Source organism: Dermacentor andersoni, chromosome 10 (assembly GCF_023375885.2).
Source record: "Dermacentor andersoni chromosome 10, qqDerAnde1_hic_scaffold, whole genome shotgun sequence".
NCBI classification, from domain to species: Eukaryota; Metazoa; Arthropoda; class Arachnida; order Ixodida; family Ixodidae; genus Dermacentor; species Dermacentor andersoni.
Genome location: NC_092823.1, coordinates 33,942,676 through 33,966,411, shown reverse-complemented (window position 1 = coordinate 33,966,411; position 23,736 = coordinate 33,942,676). Strand labels below are relative to the sequence as shown.

Below are 23,736 nucleotides of genomic sequence, written 5' to 3'. Positions count from 1 at the left end.
GCCGCGCATGTGGATACTGTTGTACACAGAGGACGCCGTCTCGACGCTTATGTTCAGGCTACGCGAAACGTGCGGGCTAACGAAACTCCCGAACGGCGACAACGCGGCGTAGACGCCGACGTTCAAGCTATGAGGACTCGACGGGCGAAGGACACTGCCGGAGAGTAGGCTGCGCGCTTGGTCAACTACGTGCATTGAAGAGCGGTACGCACCTGCTGGGTGTGGAACATACCCAATAACCAATGGCGTAGCCAGAAATTGCGTTCGGGGGGGGGGGGGAGGCAGGTTTTGTCTATTCAATAGACAAAAAACCTTAGAACTATATCAGTTTGAAACCAGCAAGGCAGGGCATGCTGCTGATATGAAAAATGTAAAGACCATGAAATGAACACGTTGAGGACAAGTATGTCAATGAAACTTTGTCATTCAAGGACCTTGTTTATATTTTTGTACATATGCAACGGCCAGTGAAAAATCTCAATGACGCTGTCATTTGTTCCAATGTATTACGCAGGAGCAGCTGTCACCGGTCGTGTATTGTGAGTAATTGTACCGAAATTGTAATCGCAACAGACAAGACGTATAAAAAGCAGGAGTTCTGCAGAATGTACGAGGGCGAGCCAAGTGAAAGTGAGCCAATGTAAATATACGACAAAGGGTGTACTTTATCTTAAAGTAGTCTCCATGAGCATTTAGATATTTCTCCCATTGAGTAACAAGTCGCGTGATTCCCGTCTCATAAAATTCATCTGGGTGCTGCTTGAAAAAGCCTGTAACTGACTCTTTCACATCATTGTCCGACACGAATCTGGTTCCCTTGAGCCATTTATTTTTTCAGTTGCCCAAAAATATGTAAGCCGCAAGGCGACATGTCTGGGCTGTATGGCGGATGTTGCAGTGTTTCCCACTTGAAATTTGCCAGTTTTGTATGAACCACATCAGCTACGTGGGGACTGGCATTGTCGTGGAGCCAGATGACTCCATTTGTCAATATTGCACGTCGTTCTTGACTGCGAGACGCAGCCGATCCAGCGTTTCATAAAAACGGAAACAATTCATAGTCTCTAGAGATTTAGGAAATTCTGTCAGTAATAGCCCCTGACGATCGAAAAAAAAAGTCAACACCTCTCCGGCGGACTTGATGGCCTTTGCTTTTATTTGGGGGTGGTGAATTGGAATGTTTCAACTGTAAGCTTCGCCGACATGTTTCAGGCTCGTAGTAGTGGCACCATGATTCGTCCACGGTGACAACTGCTGAAGATAAGTCGTCACCATCATTGTGATACCGGATCAGATGAGTCAACGCAGCGCCGAACTTCTCCGTCTTCTGGCGGTGGTTCAAAGTCTTGGGCATCCGTTGCGCACACAAGAGCCAATAACCAAGATGTTCAGGAATTATGGCGTGAACCGAACCGTGACTAATGTTCACACGGCCTGCTAGTTCATCGATGCTTATCCTCCGTTATTGTCTAATCAGCTCATCTACCTTTGGAATTGCGTTGGGGGTGATTGCACGGTGGTTTTGGCCCGGTCTTGGATCCTCTTTGCAACTGTCACGTCCTTCTTTGAACCGTTTGCTCCAACGCTTCACAGTGGCCAATGAAATACAATGTTTAACGTACACGGCAGCCACACGGCGAAAGCCCCCCCCCCCCCCCCCCCCCCCACTCCCTGTACTCCCTCTAATGTATCGCGCGCGACGGAAGGCGACGCACATAAGACTCAGCCACCATCGTCGACTCACCCATGCCTCCCCTCTCCCCCCTACGCTTTCACTCGCACATACAGCATGCGGCACGCGGCGAAGATGTTATCGCCCTTGGACTTTATACGGAACATGAGGGCGACGGCGACGGCAGGAATACGCCTGAAGTCTCCATATTGCTATCGCAAAAATATAATAAGAGTATCCGGCAACTGACGCGTCCTGTGGCCTTTTACTTTCCGCAAAAGAAGTAACAGAATCGAACTTTCACCTTGAGACAAGTCGTTGCACAGCAACAATGTCTTCTTTTTTTCTTTTGGGGGGCGGAGGTACCAAAATGAAAAAAAAAAACGCAAGGGAAAGCACGATGGCCACAATCGAATTCCTACTTTGCGCACCTAATGTGGCTACCGAAGGAATATTGAAAAAAAGAAAACGTGAGAGGCTTGGTCCACCAAGAACCATACGCATACTGCTCGGTATCCTACACCGGCGAGACGAGACTTTCCCGAGAGGTTGCGCTTAAGCGAACGCATTGCAATCTCTCTAGTCCCCACAGTGATGGTGGCGAGCCACCATTGTTTCTTTTTCTCGTCCGCTAGCTAGAAAGCGTCTAAAATTTGCCAGGCGAAAATCCACTCGACCAGGGAAGTCCGCTGCTTGGTGGTAGGGGCAACACGAGAAAAACACATGCGCACGGACTGGCTCTGGCAGCCCGCGGGTAGGGTAGAGAGAACAAAAAAAAATAAAATTAAAGAGGCTCAATGTGTCCTCGCGAATAAAAGTCAAAGTAGAAAAACAAATAAAACGTAGTCACCTTTGCTGGCATTAGTGCCTTGACATGGAGGCTTTGGCGTAGGTGAAAAAAATGTTGATATTTTTTTCTTTTACACGACGGCCTAAATGCACCACCACAACGCTTCGTCTCAGCGGACCCCGCTGCGTGCTTTGTCAACTTGTCTGATAGTGTGTTGATTTGTCTTGTCCGATGTACGAATTTAGAAAAGTCAATGCACCTTTGGCGTCAAACGTTTATAACAACATTAAACCCTCACAGTTGCGGAATCGATAATCTAAAGCACAACTTTGGAAATGTCAATACACCTTCCACACCAAAAGTTCACGAAAACTTTATACCCATAAATTTCGAAATTGACATCCATACGCTCCGCAGATTCCGTGGCCTCCGCGAGATACCGCGACGAAGCCGTTCGCCAATAAAAGCCCTTGAAACTTCGTGCATGTGCATGGGCGTTGCCGCGTAATCCAGCCCGAGTGCGCAATGTTCGCGGCGAAATGTCTTTTCGAGCGTGAAAATAACATTCTAGACGACATCCAGAATGATTGCCGGCGCCGGAGGTTTCTTTGGTCGGCGGTGCATGGATGGCACGATAAAAATTCGGAAGAGGCTGAAGCCCCATAAGCCCCACACCCCTCCCCTTGGCTACGCCCCTGCCAATAACCCATGTTGACATCAAAGATTTTCATTGGAGACCGGCAGGGAACGAGTTACGCATAGCCATTATAAACCAAGAGAAGCTATGCAAAACTAGGGTTAACGGTCCTAGCGCTCAATTGTTCGTGCTTAGCCTCAGCTAAACCGCCAGCAAATTTCTTTTCTAGGGTCCGTATTCCTAGCGCGTCTGTGGCATGGTTATAGCGTGTCTGGGTACATACGCAGTCCACGCGTCCTCCTTTACAGGTAATCCGCTGCTTGTGCAAAGACTGGGTGAGCTGAGATGGTGTGAAGTCATGCGTGCTGTCTTCCCACTTGTTTATTGATGGAGGTTGCGCAATCTCGAGTTTACGAGACGAGCTGCAACGAGGGACAGATGAAGCATTCGCTCCTCGCTGCCAGCGCTTGTCGTGATAGCGTCGTCCCACTATTGGCAACACTATCAGCCACGGGAGTGTAGTGGAAGCAATAGCGTGGCTTTGCTTCGTATCGTCGGTGTGAATACATCGTCGATACGACATAAAACCATATCTTACGTCTGCGACTCTCAAATTTAAATAAATGTTATACGAAGCATATGGACACTCCAGGTGCCTTTCCGCCTTCTTTGTCGCTTTCTGCGTCGTTGTGATGCTCCGTATAAAGTCCAAATGCGATAACATCGTGGCCGCGCTCCATTTTCTGCGGGTGCGAGTGAAAGTGTGCGAGGGTAAGCCAAGGATGGTGACTCAATCTCGCGAGCGCAAGGTGCAGGGGGAGGAGGAGGTGGGGGAGTGGACCACTCGGCTGAGCAGGGCCGCTTGGGCCACTGTGATTGATCTCCGATGGGCACAGAGTCTGGGTGTGCCGACGGCTCATAGCTTCATGTACGCTGTTCTTGCCGCTTGATTCGTGTTGGAGCGAAATGCAGCAAGAAGGTCAATTCGCTTGCTGCTGCCGCTGCTCTTACGCCAGCGTTCTGACAGTGTGTGTGCGGTCATCGAGTGACAGCTGTTTAGGTAGCCTGTGCGGGCGGGACACCATGCTTGTTAATTTGGTTAGTAAGCGAGTGTCTAGAAGTTTCTACGGCCGATAAAGCTACTTGCGCGACTTGTTTTACCTCTCTACTAATTTGATATCGCACTCGGTGTTTCGCATTTCGGACGACACTGCGACTTTTTCTTTCTTTCAAATTTCCCGTTTCCGACTGCCGAATGATACGGAAAATTTTGCGGCCATTTTCGTGCAATAAATATCCATCGGCAATTATACTTATTAGCATAGAAAGTCAGCTTCAAATACACAAGGAATTTCGATATAATGAAGCAAATCGCTAATTTGATTGACTTCATTATATTGACGTTATTGCATTTTCCGCATTTGGCCGCAGTCGTGTGCTCAAGTTGTGCCAGTTCCATTACAGTGCAAGTTCGTGGTGCCATTGAAGTTTTGCTCACCGCAACCGCAGTGTGCGTCTATGTTCGAGTGAGTCTATTGTTTTAGGGTAGAATGTTTGGCGCAATGTACGGCACTTTTCAAGTCACAATTTAAAACCACGTAAGTAAGGATGTGTAAGTCTTTTAGGGGGGGGGGGGGGGGAATCAGGCATCCACGCATTCGTAGCAATTGCTATGAAGGAAACCCATACGGGTTCCTCTAAAGAAAAGCTTCACAGTCGAAGAAATATTTCTCCTGGTCCAGGACTCGCAGAACTATTACGTCAAACTCTTGCCTTTGCTTAGTGTTGTCGACAAATTCGACTTCGCCCTACCATCTGCTAGCCGCCTGGCTAGCTCACATGGTAGAGCAGCTGCCCCGGAAAGGCGGTGGTCCCGTGTTAGAGTCCCGGACCCGGACGAATTTTTCTTCAACTGTGAAGCTTTTCTTTCGAGGAACCCGTATATGGTTCTTTTGTAGCAATTGCTACGAACGGGTGGATGCCTGATTTTACCTTTATTAATTACTTCTCTCCACCTTGCGGGTTTCCGCAGAATTATTACATCAAGTTCTTTTAGGGTATCTGCAATCACCCACTGCATAGCGTACGAATTACCTACACTCGTTTCATTCAGGTGCTGTACTGTATATAGTTTATTCTCTCTCACCTGCTAATACTATTTTGTGAGCTATGTTATAGCGCGAGATTTATTATTACTATTATTTTGCGTGGATTTTGTGGAGCAGAAGTAGAGCATCGTAGAAGTATGGTAGCCGTCGGGCTCTTGATTCCAACTCAACAAATAACATTTCTTTCTCGTTTCAATTACCTCATGCATTCATTTCGTGATGTAGAGTAGTAGCCGGATACCAAGCTCGTGGCGGCTTAGCTTAGTGAGAAGATTCACGAATGGAGATGTTTCCCAATTTGAGGACACACCTACTATATCGCCCGAAGTGGAACGCTAGAAGGCACACAGCTGTGAATCGTGACAAAGGAAAAGTGAGGCTACTCCACGGAGCGGGCAGTTCTAGGCCTGCACGTGGGCTAGTCCACCAGGTCTTGCAGCTTGGTGTTGAAGCTTATGTTTTTGGGATATTGGTGCTTACTTAATGACGTAATGCAGTGCAACGTGAAAACTGCAGCTAAGGCACACTGACGCACGTCACAAACGCTGATGTGAAGATCCTGGGTAAAAGCAACGACAAAACACCATGTGAACTTTTGGAAGCCTTTTACACACAAAAAAAATGAAAATAATGGAAGTGTGAGGTGTAATGTATAGCGTGCAGCATAGTTTTTTACAATCTTGCCAATGATATTGCTGACTTTGATTAAAGCCCTCTTTAGCGTTACCGTCCGCGCACTGTTAGTGGTGCATGCATAGCACATCTCTCAAATTTATCGATTAATGCTGCCAGCATTTGTGACGTGTATCATTTGTGTAACTACTTTGTGGTTGCTCTCTTGCGCTACACTGTATCAAGAATCAGCTTAGTGTTGCGTGACCTTGAATATATAGCGGGATTCCGAGCTCATGGCAAAAGCATGGCAAAAGCAGCACAAACATAATGGCAACACAAGACAGAAAAATCCACAGGACATGCGCTGAACGAACAAATATTGCTCGAACAGTAAACTCCATAAGCTTCGTAGCGGTTTTTTGTTAGTTTTGCGTAGTGTAATGACTATCATGACTGCACTGCTTCGACTAGCCGAAATAATAACACTAATAGTAAATTTCATATTCTGCTAAATTTGAACAATATTATTTCTTTCGGGGGTTTCTGTTACGCAGTGGGATATGATGTTATTTTTCTGAAGAGAATACTCAACAAGTCACAAAATTGTGAATCGTCTATTCGGATTAAGCCAATGTAATACGGCCAATTTGTCATATTATATATAAATATTATTCCTTCTCCATTCGGTTCCTCTCTATAGTTAGTCTGTGTTCTATCATTTGAATGATGGCTACCCTGCTATGCCTTATTTTCTTTTTAAAACTATCTCGCGGGCTACCTATTCTTATACACCGGCTTCTTGGCCGATCCTCTGTAGTGGGTAACCGGCATCAATTGACGAGCAAGCAAACAAGCAATAATCTAGTCAGCTACACACAAGCGAAGCAATTGGCAGTAGTGTGTGTCGCAACATTACTTGATCGCTAAACACTTAAAATTTGTAATTCGTCGTGAGATGGCTTCTTCCGAATTTCCCCCTACCATTGAACTCCTGTCCTTTTTGGAGCTCGGGACGACTCATCATTGAAGCACGCCATGACCCGTGGAAAACGACGAAGTGCGACAGGCGGACTGTCCCGCCAGGAAGGGCGCCGGCGTGGCTCGAGAATCGGCTGGCGTCACACCCCTGTCGCGCCTTCCTAGAGGTCCGGCGAGCTAGCGAGGGACAGCAGGGAAGCGGCGTCACCCGCTAGCCATGGTGATTCCGGTGACGCTCATCAACGACATCAAGGCGGCCGTCGACCTGTCCAACCAGGCGAACGTCGAGGATGCCAAGAAGCAGTTCGCCAACGCCATCCGGCTCTACCGCAAGGCCATGGAGTCGTACCTGAACGCCGCGCTGCTCATACGCAACACGTGCGCCCCGTTCGTCGAGAGGGCCCAGAAGCTCAAGGAGTTCGCGGGCGATGCCGAGCAGGAGGTGGTCGGCGAGGGAATTCCCGACCTGAAGAAGGTCCACCAAATCGCTCTGCTCTCGCAGGTGGGTTCGCGTTCGGTTTGGGGGCCTTACCGTTTGCACGTGGTTGGGACCCCTGCTATCCAGTAGCACAGCGTGAGACACTCTTGTCTGGAGCTGACGATTGCCAATTTTCAACTGCAGCGCAAGAAAAGGCGACGAAGCTCAGAGTAAGAGGAGGCACACAAACACGATCGCTACGCTCGAAACATTTCTAAAGCTATGTCGTGCGTTGGACTCCTCTTTCTTTGTGCTTCGAGTTACGAAATTTTCTATTTTGAATAGGTATAGGATCAGCTTATTTTGTCGCTGTCTTAAGCTGCCTATAGGGACACCAGTGCGAGACAACTGTGCAAGCGAGTAGAGAAATCATATATCGTAGAACACGTCGCGCGTTCACAGGTGCCTCGAACAATCGCTCATGTCGCGGCAGCCATTTCCACGCTTTCGATATACATATATCAAAATCGGAAGTTTTAAGTCATAACCAATTCAGCAAACATATCACAAAAAGACGTGGATTTGTTCAAATATATGTTCACTTGCCAGAAACTCCTAATCCTCATGTATATATAGTCATAACCTATGGCAACAAACATAGACAGGGAGTACAGAAAGGGAAGGTATTTGTAGTTGCTAATATAATTATAGAAATGATAAATGAATGGCTATAGAAAGTGAATGAAAAAAAAAAGTAGCCTCTGGTGGGGCACGGCACCGCGTCTTTGCATTACACTTGCGATGCTCTAACCAATCTAGCTACTGCCGCGCCGTCTTCCCATCAACTTTCTGGGGTATTTATGTCTGTGTACTAGGAATAACACTGCGAGTCTTTGCCAGCGCCACCACTAACGGCCATGGCAGTCAATGAAGAACATGCAATCTACCTTGGGCAACACGTGTGCGTGAATTTTTCGGGAGAAGGCAACTGCTCAATGAAATCATACATGCTACCTTAAAGTTTCAATACTGCTGAATTTTGGACCCTCGCTGTGTAATGAACAAGAAGAAAGGAAACCGAGCTGCGCCATTTTTATTATTCATATCATAGCCAGCCAATAAACAAATACACCAAGGAGAGTTTAGAGGAAAACACTTGTACTTTTATTTGAATTAAAGAACTGATAAATAATTATGTGATAAATAAGTAATGAATAAATTCGTAAGAACATTGCGCACCTAATGCGGCTATGTGGGTTTGTTTCCAAGCTGTGGACAAGTTTGTTTTTTAACCCACTTTTATTTCTGTTTATTCATAATTTATTTATTTCAGTTATTAACAACAAATAATTACCACTTTGCAGTCTTTCATGTCATTGTTTCTTGCCTACTTATGAATGGCTAATAATGTTGCTAAAGTTTCTTAAGTAAATTGATTAAGCAGCATTTCGAGTTGGAATTGCTGGCTCTTCATAACTACAAGCGTACAGAAACACGCAGACAAAGACAGGCACATAGAAGACACGCATGCCGGCGCTGTTAACTCGTAAGCAAGCTGAACAAGCATCGGGGACTTTTTGTCATTCATAAGTTTTGGTAAGTGAATATTTTTGTAAGGCAGCAAGAGCTGTCAAAACTAAACTGCGCGGATTTGGCAAGGAAAGCGGCCAACTTTTTACTGCGAAGTACGACAAGCTGTATATGAATATGTTAGATTTAGTACCCTGTTACCGACAGTGTCTGTCAAGTGCAATTGGTCAATGTTCCCAGTAATGTCGAATTATCGTCTGCGGCTAAAAACCGCCGTTCTTATGCGCCTTTTGCTCAGCAGAAATTAGGCACCGGCAGCGCAGTCAACCTTGTCATGATTTATCATTTTTATTACATCGAATGCACGAAAAGCAGTTATTAAAGGTGAAGCTCTAACATGACCATCTTGACCATCATGACCGCGACCTAAAACCAGGTGGCGATCTTTCAATTGCCGTCGCCGACAATATAGTGTCCAATATGATTTCACTTTGGACGTCTTTTGACTTGGTTTGTGTTCGTGTTGTTGCAAGCCAACAAAAACGTTGCTCTGTGCGTGTTATCCGCTGCCAATTGCACCACCTACTTTATTTTTTTTTTTGATAAACTGCATGACACTCAGAATTTTCTCCTCTCATTATTTCCACGCTCACCTTTATTGCTTTTAGGTGACTTTAATTTCCCTAAAATAAAGTGGACTTTGCTGTCACCCTTCATTGTCGGTAGGACCGCCAACTCAATCTTTTAATAACTTCTACTTAGACTTTAATCTTACGCAACTTACATCTGGGCCTACTAGGACTGGTACTTCATCTAACGTTTTTGAATTGATCCTTGTCACAGAACCTAACTTAGTACATTCTTTAACGCGATCGCTGCTTTTAGGCATGAAATGCTTTTGGCTCCCGTTGTCGGTGACTTTCAAGTGACCTTGATCCTAAAGCCTGAGCTGTCATCCGGGCAAGTTGCGGGAACAAAACGAGATCATCCGAGCATCCAGTCAAAACTCAAGAAAATGCTGTCTTTGGCCCCCAACCCATTGTACAGGACAGCATTACATGCGCTAGTTACTGCCCACAAAAGTCAAAAAGATTTCGATTCCGAGTTCTTCCTAATGTTTGTTCACAATACCACTCAAACTGTAACTTCTGGTGCGCTGAAGTTTTATTTGTGATTCTCAACAGGGCGGCGTTCAAAAGGGAGATACAGGGCGCCGTACACGTCATTGTCATCTTATGGCGTTGAGGAGGGGCTGCATGTGCTCTTTTGAGCGCCGGTGGTCTGTGAGTTCGGCCGCGCGGGTTTTGCATCGCCTTGACAGATGGCGCCATTTTCAGGTGCTTTTGTTTTTTTAGCTGGGCAGTGCGCTCTGTACCCCTGGCGTCTTTAGCTGCCTGTCGTGCTGCCTCCAGCCGGTTCTCTTCTCCTAGCTGGGCAGCAATAATATGGACCAGTGCTGAGTATGGTGTGATGAGGTGGGGTGTGCCGTTGCGAACGTGCACTACACCCATTTTAAGATTGGGCATACTATCATCTCGAACAAATCTGCTTTGCCGGTAGACATTTCATGCTTACGCCTACTCTCGATAACGGGCGAGCCAGCCAGCCAGAGCAAAGCAAACTTTATCAGAGGTTATGCGAGCAGCGGTTACGCTGCAATTACTCATGAGTTTACGGCATTTATTGGCGACTGTATACCAGAATTTTTGAGCCATACCGTAGTAACTTGTTTAAAAACAAAGCCACCTCACTTGTCGCTATATATCTGCCACTGCGAAGACTTCGCAGGAAAGAACACTCTCCTTGGTTTTTCACGACATTAAAAAGACTGTCTCACAAGAAAAACAATGCCTTTTCCGTCATGCAAAATGCAGTCTGTCATCTACACGTTGGAAAGATCATTTTAATGCGTTGCATGCCTATCGTACCGCGTTAGAAGAAGAGAAGGACGCTCTTTATTATATACCAACCTACGCTCACTTCTTTCTATTAACGCATCCTAATTGTGGAGCACTGTTGAAATAGAAAACTCGCAGTTTGGCCCGAAAGGCGAAGCACCGATTGCGACAGCAAATTAGTAGACACGTATACAAGTAAGCATAGTAGTTTTATCGGCCGTGTAAACTTGTAAATATTCGCTTACTAACTCAAGTAACAATGATATAACGTGTAAGCGCAACTGAACGAGGATGAAGAAACAAACCGACGCACTAAGACAGCTGTATCTGTGTCTGTTTCTTTCTACGTCCCTGTTCAGTCGCGCTTACACATTCTATGACGGATTGAAACCAACTAGCCCGCCAGCGAGCTTTAACTAAATTAACCAGTGCGGTGTCACGTGCGCCCTGGTAAACATGAACCCATCTCGCTCGACGAGCGCTGAAACTCGCTGTCGAGATGCTGGAGTGAGGAATCGTGGCAGCAGCAGCGATCGAATAGACCTTTGTACAACCGTCGCTTTAACGCGAACGAAAAGTCTAATGAGCAGCGCATACGAAGCTACCGGCGCTACGCGCACCCTGGAAACATCGCAGCTCACTTTGAAGATAAGGCCCGCGCGGGCGCGCACTATGGCCACGTTGCAGCCCGCTTTCAACATAGAGCTTCCTACAATTTACTAGAAGGAACTCTGGCCCTGAAGTTGTTGTTCTACCTTGGGAAAGATGGGAAGTACGTGGTTTTCTCTGATCTTCGTGCTTGTGGTTTCAGATGTTCTTGTGGCTTTGTATAATACGCTACATAAACCTCCTTGTTGTAAGTTTCAGAGCAATCTATACTCGTCGAAGCGCAGAAGACGCCGCGAAATACGCGCAATCGCTACTTATTGCAACGATTGAACTTGTCGACGTTCCCTAATCGAAACACGCCGAGCGTCTCAAGGCACCGGCATGCCCGCGATAAATGATTAGGGCGTTTCACATCGCTTATTGTCCGTGGCTCATATGATTCTGCTTCTGGTCACCGACGCGAGCGGACGCAGGAGGGCTACAGGTTTTTTGCGAGCTGCCACAACGGCCGACGCTGGCCGCGGATCATAGTTGTACGATGTGCCAAAGCACTACTGGATTGTTTTGCCACCCATGCCCAGCGGAGAAGGACTGAATGCAATGGCTGTCCTACATTGCGACATCACAGGACGCCCGTACAACATAGATGTCTTTAGTCAACCAATGAGGGACGCTTGCATTATTGACCAGGTTCGTTGATGGCAAAGGGGCTTCCCAGATGTCACACGTCTGGCTAACGGATTTCCGTACTAAAACAGCGAAAAAGAAGTTGCTAGAAACAAAGCCTTTCCTTGTAAAAGGTAGAATGTGTGTCGTTATCGACCCCCCGAGGCAGGAAGTGCGCCTGAAAGTGCACTGGTGCGCGGTCAACGTGAGCTACGACGCAGTGAGACGGACTTTCGCAGAGTACGGGGACGTGGAGGAGATCACTGGCGACAAGTGGAAGCCAGGTGGCTTCGACAACGCTGACACAACAACGCGTATCGTGCATCTTATTCTCCGTGGTGGGGTAAGCCTTGAACGCGTCCCACACCTATTGCGCCTCGGAAACGGAACAGTACTCGTCACTGTGCCAAGCCGAGCATGGCACTCGTTGCCGAGATGCAACGAGTGCCATGCTTATGGACGCACGAAGAGGCGGAATGTGCAAGGTGCTATGCTCGAGTCGCTTTTCGAAAAATGGCAGAAAACAGCGAGTTCATAATGGCCGAGGATGAAGCGGAAAACGCTGCCGCGAACGCTGCCTCCGACACATGTGACAGAGGGAGACGCAGCTTATACAAGTGGCGCGAAATAAAGTGACCAACCCAGCGTCTCTATCTGCTTCAACCGAGGAAGGGTCAGTGAGTACAGGGACAGAGACGAAGGACGGTGGCGTTGCCTCTAGCAAGAAGGGGTGTGGTCGCGTACAGACGCGAGCTGATGATTCCACTGCTTCAATAGGAACAACGGCAGCGGTGGCGTAGAGGTAGAACACCCGCCTCGCGTGCAAGAGGTCCGTGGTTCGAATCCCGGTGCCGGCAATTTTCCACCGGATTAAAAAAAAAAAAAAAAAAAAGAAAAAAAAAAACCGCGTGTTGATAAAATTGCACAAACAGGCCTGGAGTGTGGCCTGATCCCGGTGACCAGAACCGGTAACGCACTCCCTCACCAGAGCAGGATTGGCCACCCTGGTGCAGTACTTGGCCACAACCTCCTATATGAACACAACAATCAAACCCCGGCCCTCAGTCCCCAGCAGCTGCGAAGCTACTGACCACGGCGGCGGTCAGACCTGCGACGCTGCAGAGGGTGCTAAGAATCACTGGCTCCGGACAGGCCGCCATTGGAATATGAACCTGGCAACGTTTAACGCTAGAACGTTATCTAGTGAGGCGAGTCTAGCAGTGCTATTGGAGGAATTAGAGGGCAGTAAATGGGATATAATAGGGCTCAGTGAAGTTAGGAGGCCAAAAGAAGCATATACAGTGCTAAAAAGCGGGCACGTCCTGTGCTACCGCGGCCTAGAGGAAAGAAGAGAACTAGGAGTCGGATTCCTGATTAATAAGAATATAGCTGGTAACATACAGGAATTCTATAGCATTAACGAGAGGGTGGCAGGTCTTGTTGTTAAACTTAATAAGAGGTACAAAATGAAGATTGTGCAGGTCTACGCCCCTACATCCAGTCATGATGACCAGGAAGTCGAATGCTTCTATGAAGACGTGGAATCGGCGATAGGTAGAGTGAAAACTAAATACACTATACTAATGGGCGACTTTAATGCCAAGGTAGGCAAGAAGCAGGCTGGAGACAAGGCAGTGGGGGAATATGGCATAGGCACTAGGAATAGCAGGGGGGAGTTATTAGTCGAGTTTGCGGAACAGAATAATATGAGGATAATGAATACTTTCTTCCGCAAGCGGGATAGCCGAAAGTGGACGTGGAGGAGCCCGAACGGCGAGACTAGAAATGAAATAGACTTCATACTCTGCGCTAACCCTGGCATCATACAAGATGTGGACGTGCTCGGCAAGGTACGCTGCAGTGACCACAGGATGGTAAGAACTCGAATTAGCCTAGACCTGAGGAGGGAACGGAAGAAACTGGTACATAAGAAGCCGATCAATGAGTTAGCGGTAAGAGGGAAAATAGAGGAATTCCAGATCAAGCTACAGAACAGGTATTCGGCTTTAACTCAGGAAGAGGACCTTAGTGTTGAAGCAATGAACGGCAATCTTGTGGGCATCATTAAGGAGTGTGCAATAGAAGTCGGTGGTAACTCGATTAGGCAGGATACCAGTAAACTATCGCAGGCGACGAAAGATCTGATCAAGAAACGCCAATGTATGAAAGCCTCTAACCCTACAGCTAGAATAGAACTGGCAGAACTTTCGAAGTTAATCAACAAGCGTAAGACAGCTGACATAAGGAAGTATAATATGGATAGAATTGAACATGCTCTCAGGAACGGCGGAAGCCTAAAAACAGTGAAGAAGAAACTAGGAATTGGCAAGAATCAGATGTATGCGTTAAGAGACAAAGCCGGCAATATCATTACTAATATGGATGAGATAGTTCAAGTGGCTGAGGAGTTCTATAGAGATTTATACAGTACCAGTGGCACCCACGACGATAATGGAAGAGAAAATAGTCTAGAGGAATTCGAAGTGCCAAAGGTAACGCCGGAAGAAGTAAAGAAAGCCTTGGGAGAAATGCAAAGGGGGAAGGCAGCTGGGGAGGATCAGGTAACAGCAGATTTGTTGAAGGATGGCGGGCAGATTGTTCTAGAGAAACTGGCCACCCTGTATACGCAATGCCTCATGACGTCGAGCGTACCGGAATCTTGGAAGAACGCTAACATAATCCTAATCCATAAGAAAGGGGACGCCAAAGACTTGAAAAATTATAGACCGATCAGCTTACTGTCCGTTGCCTACAAAATATTTACTAAGGTAATCGCAAATAGAATCAGGAACACCTTAGACTTCGGTCAAGCAAAGGACCAGGCAGGATTCCGTAAAGGCTACTCAACAATAGATCATATTCACACTATCAATCAGGTGATAGAGAAATGTGCGGAATATAACCAACCCTTGTATATAGCTTTCATTGATTATGAGAAAGCGTTTGATTCTGTCGAAACCTCAGCAGTCATGGAGGCATTAAGGAATCAGGGTGTAGACGAGCCGTATGTAAAAATACTGAAAAATATCTATAGCGGCTCCACAGCCACCGTAGTCCTCCATAAAGAAAGCAACAAAATCCCAATAAAGAAAGGCGTCAGGCAGGGAGATACGATCTCTCCAATGCTATTCACAGCGTGTTTACAGGAGGTATTCAGAGACCTGGATTGGGAAGAATTGGGGATAAAAATTAATGGAGAATACCTTAGTAACTTGCGATTCGCTGATGATATTGCCTTGCTTAGTAACTCAGGGGACCAATTGCAATGCATGCTCACTGACCTGGAGAGGCAAAGCAGAAGAGTGGGTCTAAAAATTAATCTGCAGAAAACTAAAGTAATGTTTAACAGTCTCGGAAGAGAACAGCAATTTACAATAGGCAGCGAGGCACTGGAAGTCGTAAGGGAATACATCTACTTAGGGCAGGTAGTGACGGCGGATCCGGATCATGAGACGGAAGTAATCAGAAGAATAAGAATGGGCTGGGGTGCGTTTGGCAGGCATTCTCAAATCATGAACAGCAGGTTGCCATTATCCCTCAAGAGAAAAGTGTATAATAGCTGTGTCTTACCAGTACTCACCTACGGGGCAGAAACCTGGAGGCTTACGAAAAGGGTTCTACTCAAATTGAGGACGACGCAACGAGCTATGGAAAGAAGAATGATAGGTGTAACGTTAAGGGATAAGAAAAGAGCAGATTGGGTGAGGGAACAAACGCGAGTTAATGACATCTTAGTTGAAATCAAGAAAAAGAAATGGGCATGGGCAGGACATGTAATGAGGAGGGAAGATAACCGATGGTCATTAAGGGTTACGGACTGGATCCCAAGGGAAGGGAAGCGTAGCAGGGGGCGGCAGAAAGTTAGGTGGGCGGATGAGATTAAGAAGTTTGCAGGGACGGCATGGCCGCAATTAGTACATGACCGGGGTTGTTGGAGAAGTATGGGAGAGGCCTTTGCCCTGCAGTGGGCGTAACCAGGCTGATGATGATGATGATGAATAGGAACAACGACAGCAGAAGCTGAGAACCTCTGTCTCCCGCTTCGACGTGGCCAGGACAACTATCACGCGCACCCTCCGCGCGCATCACCCTGACTCACGTGTTGCGGCGGGGACACCCCCTCGCCTCCTCCCCCGCGCCGGCCTCTCCCGCTGGGACAGCTCCTTTCTTCTCCGTCTCCGCGTCGGCTGCTACAGCACCGCCGCCCGATCGCACAGACTGCGCGGAACTGGCAGCCCCGCATGTGCGGAATGCGGCGAGGATGAGACTCTCGCACATCTCCTGCTGCGATGCCCATCGTTCGACGCTGGGCGCACCGCGCTTTGTACATCCTATCGTCGAGTGGGTCTACCCTGTAACACGGAGACAGAACTCCTATTTCCCGCAGCCCACGCCTCCATCGCCAAGAGAGCGTTTACTGCCCTTCTCGACTTTTTTGTCGACACACAACTGAGAGCGCGGCTATAAGCCCCGCATTGCTTCTTCTTCTTTTTCAACCCTCTTGTCTTTTTTTTTTCCGCCCTCTTTCATTCTCTCTAATCTTTTTCTCCCCACTTCCCCTACCCTGTGCAGTGCTGTTGAGGTGTCCTCCTTTGAGAGACAGTTACGGCACTGCACTTCTCTCTTCCCTTCACCTAATAATCACTACACACACAGCTGAGAAGGTGGGCGGCATGGCGACAAGTTGGGAGGGTGGCGGTGCAGTGTGGATGGACCTGGAAAGCACGCCTCCTAAGCGCCGCCACAACGACGCAACGAGTGTTCCTCCGCAGCAGCAACTGCGTCAGCCGGAGTGACAGCGGCGGATCGCTGGGAAAAAAAAGCGTGTCACCAGAACGCAACGCTCGTGGTGGCTTCCCCGCGACGCCACTGAGAAATCGCAAAGGCTGTTTCATCAGCACCATGTGGGATGCTAGCGTTCTTGTTAAGGTGGGCACCATACTGTTTGTCTGGTAACAATAACGAAACTAACTATGGCTGACTTTGAAAAGCACATGTTTGTGGCGACATTAAACATCAGAGGGCTGGCCTCAAGGTGGAGGCAAAATCAGCTTTACAGGTTAATTACCGAAAAAGACTTGGACGTTGCCGCAATTCATCATCATCATCATCATCATCAGCCTGATTACGCCCACTGCAGGGCAAAGGCCTCTCCCATACTTCTCCAACTACCCCGTTCATGTACTAATTGTGGCCATGTTGACCCTCCAAACTTCCTAATCTCATCTGCCCACCTAACTTTCTGTCGCCCCCTGCTACGCTTCCCTTCCCTCGGAATCCAGTCCGTAACCCTTAATGACCATCGGTTATCTTCCCTCCTCATTACATGTCCTGCCCATGCCCATTTCTTTTTCTTGATTTCAACTAAGATGTCATTAACGCGCGTTTGTTTCCTCACCCAATCTGCTCTTTTCTTATCCCTTAACGTTACACCTATCATTCTTCTTTCCATAGCTCGTTGCGTCGTCCTCAATTTAAGTAGAACCCTTTTCGTAAGCCTCCAGGTTTCTGCCCCGTACGTGAGTACTGGTAAGACACAGCTGTTATACACTTTTCTCTTGAGGGATAATGGCAACCTCCTGTTCATGATCTGCGAATGCCTGCCAAACGCACCCCAGCCCATTCTTATTCTTCTGATTATTTCACTCTCATGATCTGGATCAGCAGTCACTACCTGTCCTAAGTAGATGTATTCTCTTACCACTTCCAGTGCCTCGCTACCTATCGTAAACTGCTGTTCCCTTCCGAGACTGTTAAACATTACTTTAGTTTTCTGCAGATTCATTTTTAGTCCCACCCTTCTGCTCTGCCTCTCCAGATCAGTGAGCATGCATTGCAGTTGGTCCCCTGAGTTACTAAGCAAGTTGCCGCAATTCGCGAAACTATAATAGAGAGTCAAGAACAGACAGATAGCATGGTGCGCCTCTTTACCAATAGGTTCGAGGTATGTGTCTGTCAAGCAGTGGACAAGTCGGCATGGTGTGTGCTGATGACCCGTAGGGCATTGGGTGCATTCCTAGAAAAAAGTGTCATGTAATTTCGAGCACTTCATTGTTTGTGATGTGATGTTAAATGCCATTGGCGCATAATATGTGTTTATGCATATTCAAATGCAGAAGAGAAAAAACACATGCTTGAAACTATCAGTAACTACTGTGCTACGGATGTATTTGTAATTGTGATCGGTGACTTCAATTGTTAAAAGACATGTTTTTTGCCGCAATTGAACCCACACAAAAAGAAGACAGATAAAGGCAACACGGGCGGCACTTCCAACTGATTTAATTTGGGCTGTCACCCATGAAGATATATACACATACACGCACGCGCTGGCTGTTCACAGATCTGCGTGAATTGGAAAATCGGAAACTAGATTGTTTGACCGCTGGGTAACTTAGATCTATGAACAGCCAGCGCATGCGTGTATGTGTATATATATTGATAGGTCACAGCCCAAATTAAAGCAGTTGGAAGTGCCGCCCGTGTTCTTTATGTCTTCTTTTTGTGTGTGTTCAATTGCGGCAAAAAACATGTCTTTTAGCAAGCACCAACTAGGCCATCAAGCAGTTCTGTTGATTTCAATTGTGTATGCATGGCAAATGACAAAACCAGCTCGACCCCTTATAGGGATGTCAGGGTTATTTCCTTAATTATCTCATCATTCAGCATTGTTTAGAAGACGTCGGTGGATGTTGTGGGTTTGGGACTGACATTCGCTTTACCAATTTTCAAGGTCATAGCCACGCTGGGTTGTATCGCGCCTATTTATCTACAAATTTAGTGACGTTGATCGAAGAGTATGGGGTTCAACCAGTATCATTTAGTGATCACTGTCTCGTAACGTTTCCTGTCGGAAAAGAAAAGATAAAAAGTGTAGATTTGTTTGGGAAAATTGAAAACTAAAGGGTAATCTTTTAATAGGCGACGTTTTTACAAGCTATGTCATGGATGCGATAATCATAAATATCATCAAATTAATATGGCTAATATCATAATCATTAATATATATATATTGAAAAGCAAAGGCCCTAACACACTGCCTTGTGGTACACCGTTTTGCACTGGTAAGAAAACGGCTTGTTGATTATCTATATATACTGCCTGCTTGCTGTTTTTTAAGTAAGACTTCATTGGAGTCAGAGGTGTTCCGCGGATTCCACTAAGTGAAAGCTTGTAAATTAAAATATTATGGTTCAGACAGTCAAATGCCTTACTAAAATCGATAAACAGGCCGAGATTGAAAAGGTTGTCTTGAATGATTTTTTTAATGGTTAGCAGGGTGGTTTCTGTTGATCGCCCTTTCCGGAAGCCGAATTGGGCGTCACATATAATATTCTTACAATGGAAAAATTTAGACAAACGAGTGAATATCACCTTTTTTATTCCCTTGGAAAAGACAGGAATGACAGAGACTGGCCAATAATTGCCTGTGTCGTTTCTGTCACCGCCCTCGAATAAGACGCTCACCCTACTTTTCTTCACTTCAACAGGATAGACGCCAGTTTCTAGAAACAGGTTAAAAATATGAGCAATCACAGGAGTTATGAATTCTATGACATACTTAACTAGTTTTATTTGAAGTTTATCTGTGTCTAAGGCCTTGCTATTGTTTAAGTTCGTGAATGTCCTGTAAACCTCTAATTAGTCGGTAGGCTCAAGGAAAACACTGTCGGCGCATGTGTTCATCGGCGTTTCTGAATTCGCTATCTGATTTACTGGTTTTCCAATGTTCGTGAAATGACTATGGAAATGGTCAGCAAGTGCTTTCCCCGACAGCTCACTTCCTTTATGGTTTATTCTTCCTACTGACGCGTTCTTTCTGCCGCGGCCCATAACGTCATTTATCAATTTCCAAACTACATCGGGCTGTTTCCTTGTAAGTTGAGAAAATATTTGCTGATAATATGTTCGCTAGGCGTGTCTAAGCTCAGCGTTTAGTTTGTTTCGTGCGCTCTTGAATCTAATCAAAATTTCTGGCGACCGAGTACGTAGAAAAGCGTGGTAAAGCTTATTCTTGTTCTTTATCATTTTATTATGTGCGGGTGTGACCCACGGTTTTCAGATTTTTTTTAGTGTAATTTATTTGAAAGGAAAATGTGAACCGTACATTGTTATGAACTCGGAAATGAACTTTGTGTACGCAACATCTGCGTCTTTTATCCTGTATAAGTGGGACCAATCGTGAATACTAATGTTGTACTTGAATGTTTCCAGAGCGCTACTTGATATATCTTGAGCATAAATTGGCGTTTCAGGACGCCTACAATTTTTCAAATCTGTGTAATAGAACATAAACACAGGACAGTGATCACTAATATCTGAGGCAATGGTACCAGCTTCGTTGACGATAGTTTCAATGTTGGTAATCAGGAGATCAATACAGCATAAAGTAGTCTGTGTAACACGTGTAGGTGTGTTGATTAAATTCATAAAACCAGTCGACTGAAGGGTAATAAAACGTTGGGTTAAGGTGCTATCCCCTGTGACATCTACATTGAAATCTCCTCCACAGATGAGGCGAAAATTATTTGCGCTAACGTAGTCTAAAGATGTTTCAAAGAAGTCTGTGAAACTTGAAGTAATGCCATTGGGAGGCCGGTATATTACCGTTATTATTTCTAAGTTGCATTTCAAGGTTAACATCTCATAATCACTCGTTGAAATGCAGAACTCCGGAACAGTAACGCAATTGCGCTGTGTTTCAATGTATGCGGCAACACCGCCACCGCGCCTGCTTAGCCGGTGATTGAAATAATTGCTGTATCCATTCAGGCCTAGTGCGCTGCTGTCGCTATTGAACCATGTTTCCGTTAGCATAATAATATTAAAATGAAAACTGAATTCGCTCAGCAGTTCTGTTATCTGCTCTTCTTTATTATTACCGGAGCGAACATTGATATGTAAAATTGAACTAAAAGGCTGGTGTGGAAGCTGAACGCGAAAGGGTAAAATGAAATCGTAATATTTCATTTTGGACCGTTTATGAAGACGTATCAAATTGCAGAACTTTGTTCAGGGCCCGCCTTGGCCGAATCCGCTTCACCAGATAAAGGAAAGGCGTTCTACACAGTGAAATAACTAATCAGAGTCATCAACCTATTCTTCAGTCAGATTTAGATAACATCTCAAGGTGGTGCTCACAATGGCTGATGGCTTTAATTCCACTAAATGCAAAACTACGTCCGACTTTCCTCACTCAAACTCCCCTACTGTTTTCGGCTATATTATCCATGAAACCAACCGTGAGCACATGAATTCCTATAAATATCTCGCAATCCAGCTGTGCTTTCGTCGCATGCGTCCATTGAACACATCACTAACAATGCAAGCAGCTCTCTTCGCTATATACGCAGAAATTTTTCTAAGGCGCCACCACATTTAAGATTGCTGCTCTTCAAAACAGTAAATAGACCCAGGCTAGAGAACGCCTCGTCAGTTGGGGACCCTGGTAAAAAATTAGTAGCAGATACCACTGAGTGAGTTCGGAACAGGTGAGCAAGTTTCATCCTTTCAAATTATTCCGTCACAGCTAGTGTTAGTTTAATAAAATCAGACCTTGGACCTATTAATATGCAGCTGCGAAGAAAGATTTCACGTCTCTGCCTCTTGCAAAAGATCCTTTACCAAAATAACTCACTTAAACAAGAATTCATTTCATAACCTTCATGCACACCACCAAGCCTTGGTCATCGGTCTAAAATGTTTATTCCTTTCTGCCGCACAAGCGTTTTGTCAGATTGTTTTCCGCCAAATACCAGTGTGAGTGTATCCGACTTCCCCCCTCCATCGCCTGCATAGAGGATCAATTATCTTTCCATACTGAAATAAATTAATATATCCTGAGTTTAAGCTCTAATTACCAATAATTCTTTGCACGTGTGGTATTTTTATTGGTTATTGTATCTACCCCTTCTGGAACGACCTTTCTGGCCCCGAGGGTTATGTAATGAATAAAAATAAATGTAGTTTTGTCATAGTATAGTTACAACGGATAACTATGAAAAGGGGGCGTTCTTTGGCTTTTTGGTACGTGGACGACCCCAAATGTGCTGTCACCATTTGCTATTTAACCTCTTAATGCCCACTCGAGCCATACAGGCCATGCCATATCTGCAAGGGATGCTTCTGACTTTGTGCTCGCGAAAATCTTAGAGTGGCGCAAAGGCATAAACATGCCCCTTATAATGTGTCATTGCCTCTATATACGTGCAAGTTCATTGTGCTTATTTAAAGAAGCTACTTTATATAGAGAAGGTATTTAAGCCATCACAATAGGTTTTTCTTGAGAGGGCCACGCAATGCGACCACTTTATTGAAACGCTAAGTAATTGTCTAACTGCGCATTTCCCTTTCCCTCTGTAAGGTCCTGCCTCCATGGTGCACCGCTGCTGGAACTGTCACCTCTGGTAAGAAGCTCAACTTCAACGACGACATCCAGGGTATTGACCCCATCAAGCTTGTCCTCACTCAGATCCTCAGTGACCCGAAGGCAAAGGCTGCATCGACCATCCTACTTCATGGCCCGCACGGCACGGGAAAATCTTTTTTGGCCAAGTCTCTGTACGTCAAGTACCCCGAAAAGTCAATCTTCATCGTCGATGTGGACCAGTTCGTCAACGGCGGCATCACGCACAACGCTCTCAAGATGGCGCAGATGCTCGTGAGGAACTACAAGAAGCACAACACGGGAGTGCTGGTTCTTGACGGTTTAGACCAGATGTACCTGTCGGATTACCCGGACGTCAAGAAGCCCGTCGTAGATGCCGTCAAGACCGAACTGCTTAACTACATGAAGGACCTGGCTGAGAAGAAGGAATACAAGGAGATCGTGATCGCGACGGCCTTCAGGCCATGGCTCATCACGGACGACATGAAGGGAACGTTCGAGGCCAAAATCAACATTCCCATCCCGGAGAACGAGGAGGCGCGCAAGGCGATCATCAAGGCGGAGCTGGGCAAGATTCGTGTGCCCACCTACAAGGACGGCGACATCGAGCACCTGGCCAAGAACACGGTTCGCTTCTCGCGCTACCAGATACTGCGAATCATCCGCTATGCGCTGGCACGCAACTTCAACAACGTCGAAGCCATCACAATGAAAGAAGACGCCGAGCGGCTGAGTCACATGGTCAAGGAGGACATGGACAAAGTTTCTGCGATCATCAAGGCCGACCTAGCCGAAGAGGACGAGCCCAAGCACCAGGAGTTCATCGCCGCCAACCCCACGGCAAATTAGGAGGAGGCCATCTGCTCTCGCTGAATAAAGACTAGCAGCGCCACCTATGTTGTGAGACAAAAGGGGGAAACGAAATTTACAAAAAAAAGTGTCGCAGTAAAATTCAGCGTACATATCTCTAATTTTCTTGGGCCTGCTGGCATTTACATCTTAGTGCTTACAAGTTCGAAGAAGTGTTCGCAAACCCGGTTATAGTAAAAACTTGTGATATCCTGGAACGCCTTAGATGAAGATGACCTAAATTACTTCTCTCATCGGGCCTGTCAAGGGGAACCTAAATATCTGCCCTTTATTTGGTCAATGGCTCCGGACTTCATTTCATAGTGGTGTAACTTGATGTTCACAGGGTATATTGATCTTTAGCTTTGTATTTCTGTAACATGTAGGTTTACACGGTTGTAGTTTCTTCACTATGCTACGTGCATAGCGAACCTCTGTATGGCGCACTGTACCATACCGATGCATCTCTCGCAACTTATTCATCGAGTCATGTCAATACCATCAATACAGTAAATCAATACAATACATTACAATAATCCACGTAACATCGTAATATCATATTTTCGAAAAGATTGAAAT

General features: G+C 46.1%; 1 protein-coding gene across 1 annotated transcript; it reads left to right on the top strand.

Annotated features, from left to right (window-relative positions):
* The first annotated feature begins 6,799 nt into the window (after positions 1-6,799).
* LOC126518999 (vacuolar protein sorting-associated protein 4-like) lies at positions 6,800-23,279 on the top strand. The gene is made up of 2 exons (XM_050168611.3): positions 6,800-7,302; positions 22,285-23,279. The coding sequence occupies exons 1-2, from the start codon at positions 7,018-7,020 to the stop codon at positions 23,155-23,157; spliced, it is 1,158 nt and encodes a 385-aa protein (XP_050024568.1). The 5' UTR covers positions 6,800-7,017; the 3' UTR covers positions 23,158-23,279.
* Positions 23,280-23,736: the final 457 nt, after the last annotated feature.

What these genes read in the sequence shown, in the direction of transcription:
- LOC126518999 (XM_050168611.3), top strand. Translation starts at nt 7,018, where the DNA reads ATGGTGATTCCGGTGACGCTCATCAACGACATCAAGGCGGCCGTCGAC. An exon ending in AAATCGCTCTGCTCTCGCAG is followed by an intron (nt 7,303 to 22,284) that starts GTGGGTTCGCGT and finishes TCCCTCTGTAAG; the next exon opens with GTCCTGCCTCCATGGTGCAC.